Source organism: Hyla sarda, chromosome 3 (assembly GCF_029499605.1).
Source record: "Hyla sarda isolate aHylSar1 chromosome 3, aHylSar1.hap1, whole genome shotgun sequence".
In the NCBI taxonomy this organism is placed as follows: Eukaryota; Metazoa; Chordata; class Amphibia; order Anura; family Hylidae; genus Hyla; species Hyla sarda.
In genome coordinates this window covers 352,840,136-352,862,453 of record NC_079191.1, presented here as the reverse complement: position 1 = coordinate 352,862,453, position 22,318 = coordinate 352,840,136, and the positions used below count along the sequence as shown (strand labels likewise).

General features: G+C 41.6%; 2 protein-coding genes across 3 annotated transcripts in view; one reads left to right on the top strand and one right to left on the bottom strand.

Moving 5' to 3' along the window:
• The window catches only part of RBBP9 (RB binding protein 9, serine hydrolase), a 39,059-nt gene extending 33,243 nt beyond the window's left edge, over window positions 1–5,816 (bottom strand). Inside the window, exon 1 of one of the 2 annotated variants that reach the window (XM_056567591.1) lies at window positions 5,692–5,816. Coding sequence is in view for 1 of the 2 variants with exons in the window: in XM_056567590.1 (XP_056423565.1) it covers window positions 5,603–5,618 (16 nt within the window). In the remaining variant the exon portion in view is untranslated. Of the gene's footprint in view, window positions 1–5,602; window positions 5,662–5,691 lie in introns of those variants that run through there. The other variant, XM_056567590.1, reaches the window with a different exon arrangement.
• A 47-nt stretch (window positions 5,817–5,863) lies between these two features.
• SEC23B (SEC23 homolog B, COPII coat complex component) overlaps window positions 5,864–22,318 on the top strand; it is a 30,336-nt gene continuing 13,881 nt past the window's right edge. Inside the window, exons 1-7 of the mRNA XM_056567589.1 lie at window positions 5,864–6,013; window positions 16,372–16,605; window positions 17,324–17,381; window positions 18,387–18,473; window positions 20,116–20,352; window positions 21,464–21,546; window positions 21,663–21,807. Coding sequence (XP_056423564.1) covers window positions 16,385–16,605; window positions 17,324–17,381; window positions 18,387–18,473; window positions 20,116–20,352; window positions 21,464–21,546; window positions 21,663–21,807 — 831 coding nt within the window. The 5' untranslated portion in view covers window positions 5,864–6,013; window positions 16,372–16,384. The remainder of the gene's footprint in view (window positions 6,014–16,371; window positions 16,606–17,323; window positions 17,382–18,386; window positions 18,474–20,115; window positions 20,353–21,463; window positions 21,547–21,662; window positions 21,808–22,318) is intronic.

The following is a 22,318-nucleotide window of genomic DNA, read 5'->3' as shown; positions in this document are numbered from 1 at the left end:
GCAGTCTTCTATATGTATTCTCATCTAGAAGTATGTCCATATTTAATTTTTCATACAGACCTGCAGCAAGCACCACAATGGAAACCCCCTTATACGAATTCAAGATAACTATATTATAGTTATCTCCTAAGTTGTTCAACTGCTGTGTGCTCAGTTCTGGTTAAATTAGAATTGGGTATAGGTTTTGTGAACTTATTGTGTAGTTTGACTAAATCCCTTTCCACCAGTTCCTGAAATTTATCCAAGGCCGAAGGACGGGATGCAATGGGATAAAAACCTATTAGATGTACAAAAACCTTGTCCCTCATCCCAAACACTCAATGACTCCATATTTAATGCTCTTAGGTTAAGTGTATTCATCTGGTCACAAAAATCTGTAACAATGGCCCTCATTTACTATTGCAAACCCAACATGTTTTGTCGGGTTGTGCGCCAGTTTCGGGCGCATTGCGCCTGAAATTCTGTCTGCGCCTGAAATTGCACCTGAAAAAAACCCAACTAACTCTCCATTTTGCTAAGAAAACCCGAAAAGGGGCGTTGCCGCTGGTAAAAGAGGGCGTGGTCACAGAAAAGGGACGTGTTTCCGACATTTTCACAAAATCACAACATATTTACTAAAGTTTCCACAGAAAATGTGGTTGATTTGAGCTGAGGAAAACCCTACAGATCAGAGCATGTGTAAAAAAAGCAAAGTGTAGGGATAGTGGAAACTGTAGGGAAAGCTTAATACCGTGGAAAATAAATTGTAGGGAATTTAAACCCACAAAGAAACCTACACAACACTCTTAGTAAATAAAGGCCAATATCTGCATTTACATAAAAAACATTAGCATTTTCAGATACATTAGGCAAGAAATTCCTACCCACCTTATCTCCAAACAGATTTCCCTCCAAACTAGAGTCCTGCATAAAATGCTTACGGAGAGTGAGTTTACGGGCCCATCTATTGATGTCTAGAATGGTGGCAAAAAGGTTAGTCGCAAGTCGCGACATAGTTCAACCCTTTACTCAGAGCTGTAATTTGTGGTTCAGTCAATGTGGTGGCAGATAAGTTTAGAACAACATCACTCACTTGTGCTGGGTCCGAGACAGCAGAGCGTACCCTTTGTCGTCCACGCTTCCTCCCCCCTCTCCGGGTGTGCTTTCCCTGGAACAAAACCCCACTGACTCCTGGGAGTTATGAGCTGATTGTGGTGCCGGTCTCGAAGTGGAGGCGGGGAAGGAGAGACTTTACGTGAAAGATGTTAATGCCTGGGTGCTGTCTACATCGGAGAAACTGACTGCGTTTTGTATTGCGATTCCTCCTATGGTATTTCTTCTTTCTGTTACCATTGGATGATCTCAGAATGGATTTAGGAGTATTAGTTTCCACAGCTTCAGTTTTATGCAGAGTCCATTATCTATGAACGCCTCCAGTTTGCATTGGATATCATTCATATCTTTCTCCAATGTTTGCAATTCGGCTTCCTCCTCCTTCATAATATATGAAACTAGTTTCTGTGAGCATTCACTGAGGCTGCGTCCCATTTAGTTTGGAATCGCTGGGAGAAAACCCGGGTTGGATGCTTCTTTAGTCTCAGGCCACAAGGAATTATGTCTTTGTCTTTATAGGTACTTAAATGGGCACTGTCATCAACATTTTTTTTTTGATATGTTGTAGTACATATGTACTACAACATATCTCTAATATAATATTTTCCTAAATTTTTTTATTTTTTATTAAAACCTTTTAATTTACGTTTGAAAACCGGCCACTAGGGGTCTCCCTCCTAGTGGCCGGCTGAAGGCTGGTGATGCCGGCCGGGCAATCGGTCCGAATTCATTCAGCCTGTGCTCGCTCCCTGCTTATCAATCAGACAGGCAGGAGCGATCGCATTGGCTCCCTAGCCACTGGCCGAGAGGCCACTCCTCCTGCACATGTCGCCGCTGCTGCTGCCCCAGCAGCACACCGCTGCTGCTGCAGGACTCTGCGGCATGTAAGTATGTTTAGGGGAGATATGTTTAGGGGGATTGGGGTTTTAACATGGGGGTTGGGGGAGAGCGGGGTTCGGGGTTTTAACATGAGGGGGGGGGGGGGGCGGGCCCTGGCCCTGACTTATTGTTTTCAAAACAGGGTGCCTCCAGCTGTTTCACTACTACAACTCCCTGCATGCCCTGACAGCCAATAGATGCCAATAGATGTCAGGGCAAGCTGGGAGTTGTAGTGGTAAAACAGCTGGAGGCACCCTGTGTAGATGAACTAAGGGCGGAAGTCAGCCCCCTCAGCAGGCATCAGTGACGTTGTGCCTGCTGGGGAAGTCTGTCTGGTAGTGAGCACACTACCAGGCAGACAAAAAAAAACATTTTTAATATAGTAAAAAAATTATAATTAAAAGCAGGGAGGGGGTTAGGGATAGATGGGCAATAGGCAGGGACAGAAAAAAATTAAATAAAATAAAAAAGGATGGTGGGAGCTACAAAGAAAGGTTTGAAAGTCCCACCACAATCTTAATTCTTTTATCTGCAGAGATTCCAACTGTCTAATTAAATCAAATCCTGTGGTGCAGAGGGAGTTAAACTTTCATTATTGGATGCAAATACCGCACGTAGTTTGTCAGTACGATTCACACTCGGTGTGAGGTCTATGTGCTCCAAAGAACCTCCCGATGCTCCCACTTGCTCTGCTGGAGTAGAATCCATTGTATATAAAGATGTATACTTGCTTCTTACGCTGTGCAAAGGAGAGCTTGTTCATACGCTGATAGAGACAATCACTTCATATGTGGAGGAGAATGTTCGAATCCTTGCTTCTGCCGCTGTGCCTGGGCTGTAGGGTAGCGCCACCCTCAATTTAAATGTAAAAAACAATGTCCTGCAACAGGCAGCAAGTAAGAGTCCACTTTATTGAAGCATGATAATAAAAATATAAGCAGAGAGTAGAAGCCTACGCGTTTCGGACAAGCATGTCCTTAGTCATGGCATAAAAAAGCAATAACACGTTCCTTCTTATATATCCCATTATTCAGTCACATGGTGTTGCTGACAGAGAAAAGCTCTGTCAGCATTTGTATGGCAACGGCGAGGATGAAAGATTACATAAATTGTAACACCTGTAATGTAAACATAATATTAGAATAGTTTTGTTTGTACCTGCATGTATATATCCATTTATATTTTACAGCCTTATCCGTCCTATGTGTACATCTAGTTAATCCTCCATGAACTAGTTTATATGGAACTATTATGTGGTGCAGAATAACGTCTCAGGTATATTTTCTGGATACAATAGGATTTTCTAGGAAGTACTAAAGATGTTCCGATCCGGGATTCCGGATTAGGAAGGAACGTGTTATTGCTTTTTTTATGCTTGTCCCAAACCCGTAGGCTGCTACACTCTGCCTGTATTTTTATTATCATGCTTCAATAAAGTGGACTTTTACTCGCTGCCTGGTGCCGGACATTGTTTTCTAAAAACCTTCATAATCGCTTTTTTGGCCTAGAAGTTAGTTTAGAATCAATAGAGAAAGAATTGCCAGACCTACATGCCTTGTTTTCACCCTTTTGTGGCGCTTTAAGGCTCAGTGGCAGTCTTTTAAAATAAATGCATGCTGAGGATATGTCATCTTTTTCAGGAAACCTTGGATTTTAAATCGCCATTTAAAAAAAAAAAAATGTTTGCCCAAAAAGTGCAAGGGCTAAAATGCAATAAAAAACATCTATACTAGAACCTATTGTTTTGTTTTTTAAACTCCACAAAAACTGAACTTTAAGTACAAATGGGGGGCAGTTTTTTGTGGCATTTGTTTTTTTGCCCCCCCTCCCCCTCCCCCCAAATAAAGTTGTCTGTAATACCAGCCTTATGGACAGAAGCCGTGGCCTAAACTGAGACCATCATGGGAATCTATGTGAAGAACATGTGAAGCCTGCTAGAGATAGTTATTGGCCAGTGCACGTAGCTTTCAGTGGGATTGAGGAAACAAACAGCTACCAGAAGTGTAACTAGCTGCCTTTTCCCCATGGGAACAAATGTCTGTTGTCAGAGGACAGTTGATAAAAGGAATCTTCAGCTGACCCAAAATGGCAGAGCTGACCAACTTTTCCCCTGTGTATTGCCAGCTAAAATCAAGTGATACCTCATTTAGGGCCCATGCACACAATAGAAATTCAATTCAATGAATTATGTCAATGGCTCACTTTTGGATTTCATTTACCAGGAAATTAACCCCTGCAGTTCAAAGTCCTGTTGTTCATTCTTTAGGCATAATCCAGTTTTATAGCAGAATGTCCGTAGTGTGCACTAAGTGGCAGAACCCCATTGAGATTACTTGGATTCTGCTATAAGAGGTTTCCGTTCTAAAAATCTGTAGTGTGCATGGCCCCTTAGGCTAGACTTCCACCCAGTTTTTTTCTGGCATGTTTTGGAAAACTGCCACTGCAGTTTTTGAGCCAAAACCAGAAGTGTAATTTAAAGGAATGGGAAATATACAGCAAGGACTTCTACTTCTCTGTTGGATCTACTTCTGGCTTTGGCTCAAAAACTGCAGTGGCAATTTTCCAAAAAACACCAGAAAAAAAACATATGTGGAAACCTGGCCTTATGATTCAGAAAATCATCTTTGAGTTTCAAGTATTGTCAGGTCCTGAGGTAAAGAAGTTTGAAAATGTTAGTAAAATGTTACTCTGCATGTGTTACATGCGTTGATTTCGGTACAAATTTTGGGCAGACTAGATGGGCCAAATGGTTCTTATCTGCCAACACTTTCTATGTAATTTGCACCATAGATTTTACTGAAATCAGTGTAGAAAATCTAGGCAATTTTCCCAATAGATTGGGTATGACACAAGTTAGAAAATCCAGAGCATGCCTCGAATCCTCTGCCTCCTTTTCTGCTGTGAGTGAATGGGTTTTGTTAATACCTCACTTATTAACATTGTATTGTACTCTGTTGTGTAAATGCAATGCAGATTCTGCAGCAAGAAATTTAATGCAACTAGACAACTAGAGATAACATAAGCACTAGATCTGACACGTTTCGGTTATGTGGACCTTAGTCATAGATTGGTGATCTATGACTAAGGTCCACGTGACCGAAACGTGTCAGATTTGATGCCTCTGTTACCTCTAATGAATCTTAGAATGTGCATAAGCAATGTTAGTTTACTGTTAGGCTATGTTCACACTGTGAAAAAAATACATAATAAAAATAAGTCCATATTTTGCTGATTATGGCAAACAACACACTGAACATGTGCAGGATGAACACAGGATAAGGGTATGTTCACAAAGGACTGAAATGCTGCAGATTTATCAAGGATTTATTGCAAATTTTGCCATTGAATTGGGAAAATCTGCAAAACCTGCAGCATTTCAGTCCTGTGTGAACACACCCAAAGAAAAATATAAGAAACCCTTTCATTTTTACAGCAGATCTATTCATAACCTGCACATTGGACCTCAGGTAAAATCCATGTAATGATACCAAACAACTAATACGCCCCAGGACCAGACAGGAATTACTGCCTATATGAAGCCATTTTTATCATAAACCGAAAGGAATGAATTCATGTTTATTAACCTCCTAGGTTAGAGAAGCACTTTAACCAGTGAACATGCAGTTTATACCTGTTCTACACAACATTTATTTTAGTTGAGAGATCACTTATGACCATGGAAACAAGGAGGTTTCCATGGTAACACACTATTTGACTTACTAAGCGCCACAAGGCATAATAGCCTCCAGCCAGGCAGGAGTGCCCAGCGTGATGACGTCAGAGCACTGGCAAAACCTGTTCCTTCAGAGACTGGATTCGTGCGCGACCCGAGCTGATGACGTACAATGGATTGCAGGGAGGAGGCTCTCGCTGATTGGTTGGAGCTCACTGACGTGGCTGCTGGCCTGAGAACGTCCCCTTCGACTGACGTCAATTCGTCAAACCGGCCTATTGCTGAGCTGTACTTGTGAGGACGGAACCTACACCCGGATACCGAAACCGTCCGGAACCCGACACCGACCGGGCTGTGAATGAGATAGAGGTAAGGGGAGCTCTTCTATAGAAACAGTGGTCGGGAGCTCATTATATACATCTATTATCTATTGCCCCGGTGCTATACTAGTGACTGTACCCTATCAGCCTCTTACTATACACTGTACATTCACGTGACGGGATATGTCTATATGATATCTATGTAATCGTTACGTTATCTATTTATTTCTATTTCATATCGATCTATCATCTCTCTATCTATCTTCTGCCCTGATACTATACTAGTGACTGTACCCTATCAGCCCCTTACTATATCCTGTACATTCACGTGACGGGATATGTCTATATGATATCTATGTAATCGTTACGTTATCTGTTTATTTCTATTTCATATCGATCTATCATCTCTCTATCTTCTGCCCTGATACTATACTAGTGACTGTACCCTATCAGCCTCTTACTATATACTGTACATTCACGTATGACAAGATATAGGAAAATGTCTATATGATATCTATGTATTCGTTACATTATCTGTTTGTATTTCATATCGATCTATCATCTGCCCGGATACTATACAAGTGACTGTACCCTATCAGCCTCTTACTATATACTGTACATTCACGTGACGGGATATGTCTATATGATATCTATGTAATCGTTACATTATCTGTTTGTATTTCATATCGATCTATCATCTGCCCGGATACTATACAAGTGACTGTACACTCTCAGCCCCTTACTATATACTGTACATCCATGTTTGACGGGATATAGTAAAATGTCTGTATTATATCTAATCGTTACATTATCTGTTTGTATTTCATATCGATCTATTTTCTGCCCTGATGCTATACAAGTGACTGTACACTCTCAGCCTCTTACTATACACTGTACATTCACGTGACGGGATATGTCTATATGATATCTATGTAATCGTTACATTATCTGTTTCTATTTCATATCGATCTATCATCTCACTATCTATCTTCTGCCCTGATGCTATACAAGTGACTGTACCCTATCAGCCTCTTACTATACACTGTACATCCATGTTTGACGGGATATAGAATACATGACCATCTTAAATCTGGACAGAATCCAGGATTATGGGCAATTTCTACCACGCTCTTCAATTAACTCCCATTTACTTCTATGGGAAACGGTTCCATACAGCGAGCTTGGATGTTTCTGTAGTTTCGGTCACCCCTCCTTTTATTTGTAAGGCTACTATGAGCATAAACATCTGTGTAAAAATGGATGTATAATAACGGATGAAATAACAGGTGCTAACGGCTGTCAAACTGGCATATTCATCCGTTTAAGACCCGTTATAACATCTGTCATGTATGGCCGTAACACCTCTGCCTACAGAATCCTACAGCCGGGACTACTACTACTCCTCCCATCATGGAACATACTTTTTTCCATGATGGGAGTAGTAGTTCCCTGGCTGCCAGTGGCTGGGGAGGCTACATTAGTGTTTGTACTACTACCCCCATCATGAAACAGTCTGTTCCATGATGGGGGTTGTAGTACAGGGGCTGAGGGATTGATCGCACTGGGTCTCAGACCCCATGCAATCAGAAATTATTAAGCAGGGGAGCAGGCGGCATTGTCTGCAACCCTGCGATGTATCGTGTGTTTTTACTTTCATTTTTAAATCTCCCGCGGGGAGCCCTGAATAGCTGGTATTGAGGAACCATTCAGGGCTCCCAGCGAGGTTTTTAAAATGAACATTTTGAGTGACAGCGGGGGCCATATGTATATTAAAGCGCAACTGTCATGAAATCTGGGTGCAGGTGGTGTGTATAGCAATGTTTTTACCTAATATTTTTTTTGATGACCCCAAAAAAGGCTTTTGATCAAAGCCACTGACGGTCGGATAGGCATGACGCGAGGTACGCAATGCCGCCACACCCACCCCTTGTATGTCAGCGCTGGGACCGCTGTGATTGATACACATGTCCCAGTGCATGTGCCCTTCAGCTCATCTAACGTGCGCTGCCCCAACGAGTGCTTGCTCCTCCTCAGTGCGCCTGCGCAGTGCTAGGTGCAGAAAGCGCGCTTCCTCTCTGCCCCCAGTATCGGGAACTGTCCTGCTTTTGCACGTGTCTTCACCAGAGAGAAGAAAGAAGATAACGGGCACGAGTATAATAACTAGCCAAAAAAGGTGAGCTGAAGGGTGCATGCTCTGGGACCTGTGTGTCAATCACACAGTGGTCCCATCGCTGACATACAGGGGGTGGGCGTGGCGGGGCATCGCTTACCCCTCTCCATGCCTGTCAGTGGCTTTGATGAAAAGCATTTTTTGGGGCCATGAAAGCCTGCAAATATTAGGTAAAAACATTGCTATACCCACCACCTGCACACAGTACAAAGGCTGTGTGCAGGTTATTGCACCCAGATTTCATGACAGTTGTGCTTTAAAAGCGCTGTGGGGGCAAGATATATAGCGCTGCAGGGGGGAGGGGCTAGATATCTAGCCCCCCAGCGCATTTATAATATGCCCCCGCAGCACATTTATAAAGATACGATCCCCCCCCACCAGCGCATTTATAACCCCCCGCCGGCAGATTTATAAATATGTATGTGTGTGTGTATATATATATAATACATGGCCCTCGCTGCCACTCACAATGTTCATTTTAAAATCCTCCCGGGAGCCCTGAATGGCTCCTCAGCACCAGCCATTCAGGGCTCCCCGCGGGGATTTTGAAATGAAAGTTAAAACACACTGATACATCGCAGGGTTGCAGACCATGCTGCCCGCTCCCCTGCTTAATAACTTCGGATCGCATGGGGTCTCAGAAGTGAGACCCGGTGCAATTATCCCTCAGCCCCTGTACTACAACCCCCATCATGGAACAGAATGTTCCATGATGGGGGTAGTAGTACAAACATTAATGTAGCCTCCCCAGCCACCGGCAGACTCTCACAGCTGGGGAATTACTACTCCCATCATGGAAATAAGTCTGTTCCATGATAGGAGTAGTAGTAGTCTCTCAGCACTGCAGGAGTCTGCTGATGTCACCTCTTCTGAGCATGCTCAGAAGTAATAACGGATATTATAAACCAGGTGCAAACGTATGACATAAAGGCTCATCCGTCAGCCATAGACTTCAATGTTAAAAATAACGGCCGTTAATTTACCTGTTTCTTGTGACGGAAGAAAAATTAGTGCATGTTCCGTTATTTCTTCCATCACAAATAACGTCCATTATTCATGACGGGCTATAACTGGTCATAATGGATAATCGAATGGGATTTTGTAATGGACGATTAACATCCGTTTAAGGCTTTTCTAATGGACGTTTATAACGGATCTTTTAACGGAACAACTTTAGTGTGAAAGGGGCCTTACCTGGATGCGGTGCCTTCCTCACTGGGTGGGATGGGGGTCTGGGAAACCCAGTGCCCCCACTTATTAGACATTTGTGCAAAATCCTGTAGATAAGACAAAAATGTCTATCATGGGAATCAAGGTGTGTTTACATTTAATGTATATGGGTTTGTATGTTTTTTAAGAAAAAAAAATGCTGTTGTATGCCGTCCATTTCTCATTGACTTACATTAATAGGAAAAACATAACATATCTTTTATTTTGGTGTACACGATAGCGTGGTTGATCACATATTTGCCTACAGCAAAATGAAATAGACGGAAATTGTGAAACTGAGACAAAAACGCTGTGAAGATTGTTATGAAATCAGGATCTGCAATGTCATTGGATAATGGGATTCAGAACTGATGATCCGTATAACCCTGTTCCACTGTCAGCGTTTATGATTCCTGTATACACAGTGCAGAACTGATATTCTATATAACCGTAATCCACCGTTTGTAGAGTTCATGATTCCTGTGTATATACATATGGTGCAAAACTGGTAAACTCTATAAAACCCTAATCCACAGTGAGTAGGGTCCATGATTCCTGTGTATATACATATGGTGCAAAACTGGTAAACTCTATAAAACCCTAATCCACAGTGAGTAGGGTCCATGATTCCTGTATATACATATGGTGCAAAACTGGTAAAATCTATAAAACCCTAATCCACAGTGAGTAGGGTCCATGATTCCTGTGTATATACATATGGTGCAAAACTGGTAAACTCTATAAAACCCTAATCCACAGTGAGTAGGGTCCATGATTCCTGTGTATATACATATGGTGCAAAACTGGTAAACTCTATAAAACCCTAATCCACAGTGAGTAGGGTCCATGATTCCTGTATATACATATGGTGCAAAACTGGTAAACTCTATAAAACCCTAATCCACAGTGAGTAGGGTCCATGATTCCTGTGTATATACATATGGTGCAAAACTGGTAAACTCTATAAAACCCTAATCCACAGTGAGTAGGGTCCATGATTCCTGTATATACATATGGTGCAAAACTGGTAAACTCTATAAAACCCTAATCCACAGTGAGTAGGGTCCATGATTCCTGTGTATATACATATGGTGCAAAACTGGTAAACTCTATAAAACCCTAATCCACAGTGAGTAGGGTCCATGATTCCTGTGTATATACATATGGTGCAAAACTGGTAAACTCTATAAAACCCTAATCCACAGTGAGTAGGGTCCATGATTCCTGTATATACATATGGTGCAAAACTGGTAAACTCTATAAAACCCTAATCCACAGTGAGTAGGGTCCATGATTCCTGTGTATATACATATGGTGCAAAACTGGTAAACTCTATAAAACCCTAATCCACAGTGAGTAGGGTCCATGATTCCTGTGTATATACATATGGTGCAAAACTGGTAAAATCTATAAAACCCTAATCCACAGTGAGTAGGGTCCATGATTCCTGTATATACATATGGTGCAAAACTGGTAAAATCTATAAAACCCTAATCCACAGTGAGTAGGGTCCATGATTCCTGTATATACATATGGTGCAAAACTGGTAAAATCTATAAAACCCTAATCCACAGTGAGTAGGGTCCATGATTCCTGTATACATGGTGTAGCTCCATACTGTTTACTCTGATTTTTGTTGCTCTCTGAGGGCTGGATTAGCAGGGGATCATCATTATTGAATCTAGTTGTAAAAGTCAGTGGCCTAATGGACCCATTATGGGGTTGTTACCCCCCCCCCCCCCCCCCCCCCCCCCCCCGAAAAAAAAAAAATGTAACTTGGTGATGCCGTTTTGCTAGTAATGCACATAATATGCAACATCAGGTTACAAGTCTCCCAAAAAGTCAGTCATTGCTTTAATATACCAGTAACAGTCCTTTTTCTATAGTAGTAAAAATGATCAGTTCCGACTGACAGCGATCTGTTCCATCAATCAGAACATGACATGTTAAAGGGGTACTCCGGTGGAAATTTTTTTTTGCTTTAAATCAACTGGTGCCAGAAAGTTAAACAGATTTGTAAATGACTTCTGTTTAAAAAATCTTTACCCTTCCAGTACTTTTTAGCAGCTGTATGCTACAGAGGGAATTCTTTTCTTTTTGAATTTCTTTTTTTTGTCTTGTCCACAGTGCTCTCTGGTGACACCTCTGTCCGTGTCAGGAACTATCCAGAGCAGCATAGGTTTGCTATGAGGATTTTCTCCTGCTCTTGACAGTTTCTGATACTGGCAGTAGGTGTCAGCAGAGAGCACTGTGGATAATACAAAAAAAAAGAAATTCAAAAAGAAAAGAATTTCCTGTGTAGCATACAGCTGCTAAAAAGTACTGGAAGGGTAAAGATTTGTTAGTAAAAGTCAGTTACAAATCTGTTTAACTGTCTGGCACCAGTTGATTTAAAAATAAAATAAAATAAAAAAAAAGTACCCCTTTTTAATGGTTGTCATCTGCGTTAATCAGCATTACTGTATGGGATAATGAAATTATATAATTTTCCCACAGATAGAAAAGAATGGCTTGTGGCTTTAATTGAATTACAGGGGTTGTAGAGCAACTTTGTCCTCTGTTTTAGCTGCTGTTGGGCTTGAGAGATGCTGATGCTCGCCAGTAGAGATGAGTGAATTTACAGTAAATTTGATTAGTCACAAACTTCTCGGCTCGCAGTTGATGACTTTTCCTGCATAAATGAGTTCAGCTTTCCGGTGCTCCCGTGGGCTGGAAAAGGTGGATACAGTCCTAGGAGACTCTTTCCTAGGAATGTATCCACCTTTTCCAGCCCACCGGAGCACCGGAAAGGTGAACTAATTTATGCAGGATAAGTCATCAACTGCCGAGCCGAGAAGTTCGTGACGAATCGAATTTACTGTAAGTTCGCTCATCTCTACTTGCCAGTTATGGCAGATATATAAGCAACTCTCTGGCACCAGCAAGTGTCATTCCCTGTCCTATTATTTAGAATAGTTAATCGGGAATTTAATATAAATCTGAATAACAATTTTTTGTATTTACAAATTAAAAGCGCATTTGAAAAGGAGAAAAACAATCCCAGATGGGTAATAAATAATCATGAGTTAATGGATTACATATTTGGGCTTCGGTCCTCTTCTATAAAGGTTTTGAGTAATGTAAATAAGGGATTGGTTAAATCTTCCCTGGAAAAATCTCCTCCAAAAAGTAGGGAAAAATGGAAGCAAGAGGTGGGTCAGATGGAGGGGGAAGAATGGAGGGAAGTGTTTATTAATATTGCACACTCATCCCTAAATATGAATCATAAAATGAATACATAGGATTCCGTATACACCGGGGTTCCTACATAGGATAGGAAAAAGATTGGATTCAAAGTGCTACATGGAAGGAGCAGATTTGTCACACATGGTGTGGGTATGCCCAAAACTGTGCTCGTTCTGGAAGGAGGTATATAAAACTGTAGAGGCGAAATTGGGAATAAAGATAACCTTTGATATAAAACTGCCATTTTAGGGATGGGATTAAAGGGGTACTCCGGTGAAAACCTTTTTTCTTTTAAATCAACTGGCTCTGGAAAGTTAAACAGATTTGTAAATTACTTCTATTAACAAATCTTAATCCTTCCTGTACTTATTAGCTGCTGAATACTACAGAGGAAATTCTTTTCTTTTTGGAATGCTCTCTGATGACATCATGAGCACAGTGCTCTCTGCTGACGTTATTCTAATAATAATAATAAGTCTTTATTTATTGTTGTCCCTAGTGGGATTTGAACCCAAGTCCCCAGCACTGCAAGGCAGCAGTGCTAACCACTAAGCCACCATGCTGCCCTTAGCATACATCTGCTATGCACAGTTGCTAAAATGGACAGAGATGTCAGCAGAGAGCACTTTGCTCGTGATGTCATCAGTGTTCCAAAAAGAAAGGAATTTCCTCTGTAGCATTCAGCAGCTAATAAGTACTGGAAGGATTAAGATTTTTTTAATAGAAGTAATTTACAAATATGTTTAACTTTCTGGCACCAGTTGATTTAAAAGAAAAAAGGTTTTCACCGGAGTACCCCTTTAAGGGAGCAGGAGAAGATAGTGTTATAATCAAGGTCTTTAGAATGGCTAGAATAATGATGATTCGCACCTGAGGGTCCATGTTGTGTTGAGTGGCAGAAGGAAATAGAACAAATGAGAAGATTTCAGGCCATATAGTATTGAGGAAAAACGATGGGCCGGAAAATAGAAATTGAATGGAAGAGGTGGGAAGAGGCATCCTAGCTGGTAGTGGGTTGGGGTGGGGAATTGGGCGGGAGGTTGATTTTTCGGGGAAAAATGTTTATATGTGTTTGCATTTTTTGTAATTTTGATATAATGAAATAAAAATATACAAAAAATAGGACCCATCCAGGTTGCTTGACGGGCATACATCAGTGTCTCTCTCTGGGTCAATAGTTTTTATTAGCAGTTTTAATTAAAGTACAGTAAACATAGAACAAACCAAATAAAATTACACGTAAGATATATCTCATATGTACTAAACAACGTCATGAAGCAATGTATAGTACATCAGTGTCTCCCCATGTCCGCGTCCGATCTGGCAGAAAAGAGAGAGGGGCTTAAGAAACAGGGATGTCATGTTGTTATTGGTGAAAAATCCTCTTTAGGGCATTATTATCTAAAACACTGTATTATAAAATACTGTATTAGGAGGTTTTCTATTATTAAGGTATTGTTTCCAGGGGTAAATAGGGTATCTTACAGAATTACCATATCCGTGGCATATGAGTGCCAAAATCTGTGTCAGTCTTTCCCAACCAGGGTGCCTCCAGCTGTTGCAAAACTACAACTCCCAGCATGCCCAAACAGCAAACAGCTGTCTCGGCATGTTGGGAGTTGTAGTTGCGTACCTCCAGCTGTTGCATAACTACATCTCCCAGCATGCCCTTCATCGATCAGTACATGCTGGGAGTTGTAGTTTTGCAACAGCTGGAGGCACTCTGGTTGGGAAAGACAGCCGTTGACTGTCCTGGCAGGCTGGGAGTTGTAGTTCAGCAACAGCTGGAGGCCCCCTGGCTGAGAAACAATGATCTATGTAGTGCAGGCCCATAGGATTGGCATGTATTTGCCTCTTCTGGGTGTACGGATAGCTGGCTCATTCAAATCCTTAAAGGGGTACTCCGGTGAAAAACATTTTTTTTCATTTTATTTTAATTTTTTGTTAAGGGTACATTCCCACCTGACGTATTTTGCTGCTTATTTGCTGCTGCTCATTTTATTTCCCATTGAAGTCAATGGGTAGGAATATACGCAGCAGCAAATACGCCAGGTGGGAACGTATGTTAAATCAGCTGGTGCCAGAAAGTTGCCAAAAAAAAAAAAAAAAAAATCTTTACCCTTCCAGTACTTTTTAGCAGCTGTATGCTACAGAGGAAATTCTATTCTTTTTTTAATGTATTTTTTTGTCTTGTCCACAGTGCTCTCTGCTGACACCTCTGTCCGTGTCGGGAACTGTCCAGAGCAGCATAGGTTTGCAATGGGGACAGTTCCTGATACGGGCATCAGGTGGAGAGCACTGTGGACAAGAAACAAACAAAAAAAAAATTCGAAAAGAAAAGAATTTCCTCCTGTAGCATACAGCTGCTGAAAAGTACTGGAAGGGTAAAGAATTTTTTAATAGAAGTCATTTACAAATCTGTTTAAAACTTTCTGCCACCAGTTGATTTAAAAATAAATAAATGTTTACCAGGGGAGTACCCCTTTAACATACTTCTTTCCCTCTTTGTGTGCTCTTAGCTCTTCTGGCCTTTGGTTCTTGGGTCTACACGTTGCATAGAGATTTCACTATCACTGTTACAAAGTTCAGCTGCCTCTGTGTAGCCGGACCTTGGCGATGCTTCTGCAGTTATACAAATATATCCATTACTGTTCATGCTTAGGCAGGGTTCACGCTTCATTTTTCTCCTATTTTTAGTATGTATGTCTGTAATGTCCTTTTGGCCTCCCTCTGACTGGTAAATGTCAGTATGCCACAAAACAAATGGAATATATCCATTGAACAGATACCATATTATCCTGTGGGTGATGGATGTCCGTGTGCACCGTCCATCACAGGCTTCCACTTAAAGGGGTTATCCAGGAAAAAACTTTTTTTTTATATATATCAACTGGCTCCAGAAAGTTAAACAGATTTGTAAATTACTTCTGTTAAAAAATCTTAATCCTTCCAGTACTTATGAGCTTCTGAAGTTAAGGTTGTTCTTTTCTGTCTAAGTGCTCTCTGATGACACCTGTCTTGGGAAACACCCAGTTTAGAAGAGGTTTGCTATGGGGATTTGCTTCTAAACTGGGCGTTTCCCGAGACAGGTGTCATCAGAAAGCACTTAGACAGAAAAGAACAACCTTAACTTCAGCAGCTGATAATTATTGAATGGATTAAGATTACAGAAGTAATTTACAAATCTGTTTAACTTTCTGGAGCCAGTTGATATATAAAAAAAATAGTTTTTTCCTGGAATACCCCTTTAAGGCCCCATTCACACTTTAGAAATTCCACACATAATTTAGTAAATTCTGGGTAGATTCTGCTCCCATTGATTCTGCCAGAAGTTTGAACATGTTCTATATTCCAGATGAATCCGAAAGACTTAGGGGGAGATTTATCTAAACCTGTGCTAAGGAAAAGTTGCCCATAGTAACCAATCAGATTCATTCTTTCATTTTTTAAAGTGCCTCTCAAAAATGAATGAAGCGATCTGATTGGTTGCTATGGGCATCTCTTCCTCTGCACAGGTTTTGATAAATCTCCCCCTCATTGTACGAAGAGGGACCTGAATTTGCATGTATTGTTGTTAGACATGTCCTACAGAGTGGATAACATTTCTGTGCTGGTTGTCTAGATAGTAAATGGATTACTAATGTTTGTTAGTCTATCAGTGTTCTCATCTTGTCTGTGGGGGTTTCATCCCACACTCCAGGTGGTCAAGATAATGGCAGTGCCAAGGATGATGCCTGTAGATTAACTGACTATTTTGGTACTTATTTTTTTATTTATTCATATATAATTTTTTATTTTTACAGCATTACTGTTTCTATGGCAACCTACTTAGAATTTATTCAGCAGAACGAAGAGCGAGATGGGGTGCGTTTCAGCTGGAACGTTTGGCCTTCTAGCCGGCTGGAAGCTACACGGATGGTGGTGCCGCTCGGATGCCTTTTCACCCCTCTGAAAGAACGGCCGGACTTGCCTCCAGTACAGTATGAACCAGTTCTCTGCACCAGACCAACCTGCAAAGCCGTCCTCAATCCACTATGGTAAGCATTCTCTCATAAATAACTATACCAGATTAAGGCTAATGTAAAACAAGATATATTGTTTACAAAAATACAGCCGTAAAATTAAAGAAGTACTGTAAACAAAAACTTTTCCCCTATTCGCAGGATAGGGGATAAGTTTTACATCAAGGGGGGTACGAGCGCTGGCCTATCTCTCCCCCCCCCCCCCCCCACGTTGTGGAGGAGAGCCAGGGCACCATACAGGGGATAGCGGGGGGCCCCAGTGCTCGGACCCCCATGATCTAAAACTTATTCCCTATCCTGCAGAAGGGGATAAGTTTTTGTCCATGATACATCTTCTTTAAATAAAATAAAAAAGTACTAAAGAACAGGCAGAATAACAAAATGTGACCGTAAAATGGAAAAGAAATGTTAAACTGCAGCAATTTCTACAACACAGATTTTTTTTTTTTTTAGAAGACAAATTACATTTTTAACTTCTATATGACTGAAAATACAACGTGTAAACAAAAATCCTAGAAACCTGATAGGGTCCGGGTAACTGGGCCTCACTTTCTTTATTGCATATTATGTCAAAGATGCTGGAGGTTTGATTGACATTTCTGTATTTGACTTATTTACTAAGAATGACAAGAATTGTGAGCGCGTACCTTCTCGATATTCTTTGCCGTAAATTTGGTGTTAAAAAACGTATTAGTATTTTTTTGTCACAATTCTATTATTTTTCTTTTCTCAGCCAAGTCGACTATAGAGCTAAGTTGTGGGCTTGCAACTTTTGTTTTCAGCGAAACCAGGTAGGTCAGAGTGTTTCACATTAGTTGCTAGTTGACTCTTGTTTTATATTGTTAAAGCCTTATTTCAATGGTGATGGTTAACTTAAAGGGTTACTGTCATTTAAACCAACTTTTGACCTATTGCCCATGCATATCAAAAGCTGGTATCGTATCAGGTGTCACTCCTGTGAGACCAAGTACGATCTCAACGTTTGACATGTCTGAGCAACGTTTAAAAAGACGCTGACACTTTAATATTCACAGATTTAATTCTTTTTATTCAGTTCTTTAACATTAACATTTTCCTATTAAATATGGTATAGCATGGGCTCCCCAATGTCCATACTGCTTGCAGGGCAAAATGTTTACAAATCTTGCACTGGGAGACAGTCTGTTTTCATGGGTGAAACATGTTTAAAGGAGTATTCCGGGCAAAAACATTTTATCCCCTATCCAAAGGATAGGGGATAAGATGTCTGATTGCGGGGGGCCCGCTGCTGAGACCCCCGCAATCTTCCTGCAGCACCCCCTTTCTATGTGGGTGGTGAATCTCCAGTTTCGGAAACCTCCCGGACGCCCCCTCCATTCATGTCTATGGAAGGGGACGTGGCGGCCATCATGCCCCTTCCCATAGACATGAATGGAGGGGGCGTGGCGTGACGGCACGTCACCAGTCCCGGAAGTTTCCGAAACTGGATATTCAGCACCCACATAGAAAGCAGGTGCTGCAGGGAGATCGCGGGGGGCCTGCTGCTGAGACAGACATCTTATCTGACAGGATAGGGGATAAAATGTTTTTGCCCGGAATACCCCTTTAAGGAAAACAATAACCTGCTGTGGAGCCAGAAAATGTGGGGTTTTGCTATGTTGCACAGTGGCTATGTGTGAACACAGTCTCAGATTCTGTATTTTCTTTGATTTATTTATTTATTTTCCAAAAGTGGATAGTGAAATAGAAGATCATATGTCATACATAACTTTATTACAATAATTTGTCTTCATTGCAATGTTGTTTTATGTTTTCAGTTCCCTCCTACATATTCTGGGATATCTGAGATGAATCAGCCTGCGGAGCTGATGCCACAGTTCTCTACCATAGAGTATATTGTCCAGGTATAATCCTTAAATGCTTACTCATTGTGTGCACATGTTAATGTTGGGAAATAGTGCCAGAGTTTACTGTTCACTTGTTTAAGAATACTGACTGTGTATGGCAAGTCTGCGAGTATTTTAATCTTCTAAGGGTCTATTCACACGTACAGTATTCTGTGCAAATTTGATGCTCAGGATTTGATTCAGTCATTTAGTTTACATTGAAATCTGCAGCATCAAATCTGTACAGGATACTGTACATGTGAATACACCGTAAAGTGACTATTCTTCAGTGAAAACGCCTCAGGATCTGTGGGGATACCAGAGGTTAGATCTCCCCCCTAATCGTAACATGATGGCTTATCCTAGTTGTATGCCATCACTTGATATGATGGGAATACCCTTTAATATGCAAAGACCCTTCCTTGCTGGAGTTTCACAGTCTCTCCCTAGTTGTATGCATAGACAGTATAACGTTGATCATCCCTCACTGCTCCGCCCCTGTGTGATGTCATGCTCCACCCCCTCAATGCAAGCCTATGGGAGGGGACGTGACAGCTATCACGCCCCCTCCCATAGGCTTGCATTGAGGGGGCGGAGCGTGACGTCACACGGGGCGGAGCCGTGACGTCACAATGCTTCGGCCCCGTGATCGCCAGTAATCAGACCCCGAGCAGGACTGATTTTAACGGGGTGCTGCGTGCAAGATCACGGGGGTCCCCAGTGGCGGGACCCCTGCAATGAGGCATCTTATCCCCTATCCTTTGGATAGGGGATAAGATGTCTATGCGCCGGAGTACCCCTTTAAAGGAAAACATCACTTTTGAGCAACAATTTGTTTTTTATAGTCAGACTCCCAGCACCCATGCCAATCTGCTAAATAAAAGGGTTAAAGGTGTCCCCCTCTATGTTTAGCTGGTATAGCACTGCACTTTGGTTGTGGCTCTGCCTGGTATTGCAGCTTAGTTTCATTCATTCTCAGACAGTGCCTACTCTGCTGCTAGCTGAACTCTGACCAATCTGATATGATAGGCGATCCTAATCGACATTGTAGCTTCAGAGAATGCAATGGATTGCCTCCATTGATGGGTTCTGCGTTCTTTTGGTTTCCTGTTACCACAAAGCATTGTATTGTGGGAGCTTAGATTACAGTGAGGCAATTGAAAGGGCCATAGCCACATTACATAGCCGTGGGTCAAATTGCTGTTTGACTTAGTGATATCACTCCTAAATCTCTCATGCACATGCACCTCTGCTACCGCTTATCTCCATTGCAAACAATGTATCTGGCAGGAAAAATCCAACCAACAGGTGTTGGGGACAGATCTGAAACCCCTAGAGCTCCCCTAAACAGGCATATTCAGCTCATATGCTTATTTATGAAGGATAAAGATTAGGCTTCTGCACATCATGTCTGGCAGCTGTCTATAAAGTAAACCAACCATTTTTCTTTGCATTAACCATTGAAAAACTGATGATCTACCCTATATACTTCAGGTCATCAGCTGATCTGGTTTCAGTCATATCTGATATGATGCGTATGGCCAGCGTTAATGTCTTTGGCCAGTTGGTCTGTTCAGTGCAAATAACCTGTACACATCCTGCCTATTTCTGTGATACTTTGCTATTGTGGTAAAATAATTTGTATGTTTTGTAACTGCAGCGAGGCCCCCAGACACCTCTGATATTCCTGTATGTGGTTGACACCTGCCTGGAGGAAGAAGACTTGCAAGCTCTGAAGGAATCCCTGCAGATGTCACTCAGTCTTTTGCCTCCAGATGCCTTGGTGGGCCTGATCACTTTTGGGAGAATGGTTCAAGTGCATGAACTTAACTGTGACGGGATCTCAAAAAGCTACGTCTTCCGAGGAACCAAAGATCTTACAGCCAAGCAAATACAGGTAGGAGTTGTGATATCCTTGTGAAGTTGCTAAATATGAAGAAATTACATATCCTTGTGGGAATTATGCTAAAATTAAATCTCACCCGGGTTTTTTGACTCTCTTCTAGCTGTCTAAACTGCATTATACTTATTACTTTACTTTGGATTTATGGAGCTTTATCTTGCAGTGACTTTTTCAGTAGCACCTGCCATGTATATAAAAAAGCAGTCCATTGGTTGTACCTCTGCTCAGGATATCTAGCATACCATCATCTGCTCTCAACTAGTGTGTAAAGTCAGCTGCTGAGATATTTTAGTCTTTGGAAGCATTGACTATAACCTCCATACACAACCAGATTCTTGCTTATTTTTTAGCTTAGAAAAAATATCCTTGTATAACCCTCTTATCTATGCAAGTTGGAGTCTAAGCAAAACATTACACTGAACTTGACTGACAAGCCATGTCTATATGCCCTGTAAAGATGTCAAGAAGGGGGTTTTCCTATTTAGGATACCCTCTGTGAGAAAGGAGAGACATTAAAGGGGTCTTACGGCTTTATACATCTTATTCCCTATCCAAAGGATAGGGAATAAGATGAATGATCGCAGGGGTCCTGCGGCTGGGAACCCCTGCGATCTCGGTGCAGCCCCCGACATTCAGTGCCGGGCACTGCCTCCGAGACGGGGTTGTGATGTCATGGCCACGCCCTCTAGTGACGTCATACCACGCCCCCTCCGTTCATGTCTATGGGAGGGGGTGTGACTGCCGCCACGCCCCCTCCCATAGACATGAATGGTGGGGGCGTGACGAGACGTCACGACCCCATCTCGGAGGCAGCGCCCGGCACAGAATGTAGAATGCTGCACAGAGATCGCGGGGGTCCCCAGAGGCGGGACCCCTGCGATCATACATATTATCCCCTGGGGATAAGATGTATAAGGCCGGAATACCCCTTTAATAATCGGCTCTGGACCTGAATATACAAAAGCTGCAGAGAAAGTGTCTGGCTCCCCAAGGCTTCTACTAGCAGGATTTGTCTATGGGCCCCGGGGAACAAATCTGTGACACAGCATGGTACCCAATAGCAATATTTCCAGTTGAATAATTGATATTTTTCCCCCTAAATCAGGATATGTTGGGTCTTTCAAAACCTGCAGCTCCAGCACAACAGGGAAGACCACTGCAGCCTCAGGAGCAGCCCTTGTCAAGCAGGTAACCTTATTGCGTAACACAATCTTATTTTGTGTGTTTTAGTCTTTCAGTTTTTACATATTGGTCTTTCTAGCTTTTTATTTTTTTGTAACACAGACTTTTCATCCTTGTTTTAGGTTTTTGCAGCCAGTGCACAAGATCGACATGAATTTAACAGACCTGCTTGGGGAATTACAACGCGACCCATGGCCTGTAACCCAGGGGAAAAGGCCTCTGAGATCCACAGGGGTGGCTCTGTCTATTGCTGTTGGTTTGTTAGAGGTAATTTTCTTAGTAGAAAAAAAATCACACCTCAGTAGATACATGGCTTCATTTGTAAATGGAGTTAAGCTTTTAATATGTAAATTAATGTTAAACAGATTACATTAACAAGTAAAATTCGATGCGTAACATCCCAAATCATGTGCTGGCAGATCCTTGTCTATCTGTCAACAGTGCTTAGTCCTGCATCTCAGTCACTAGTATATGAAAGCCATTAAAGTGGATTTATAGAATAAAGATCTATTCATTTCTGAGAACCTCTTTATCTGTATTCACTGACCTGATGACTACAGATAAGTAAAGATGAGTTCAAGGTTCATCTATACAACAAAATGTTTTGTTTGAAGTTAAACACTAGGAAAAATAAGAGAATTCCCATTTATTATTGATTAGAATTGTTTTCAAACTCAAATGAATAATTGTTTGTCGAGTGTATGTGATATACAGTGGGGGGGAAGTATTTAGTCAGACACCAATTGTGCAAGTTCTCACACTTGAAAATTACAGACCT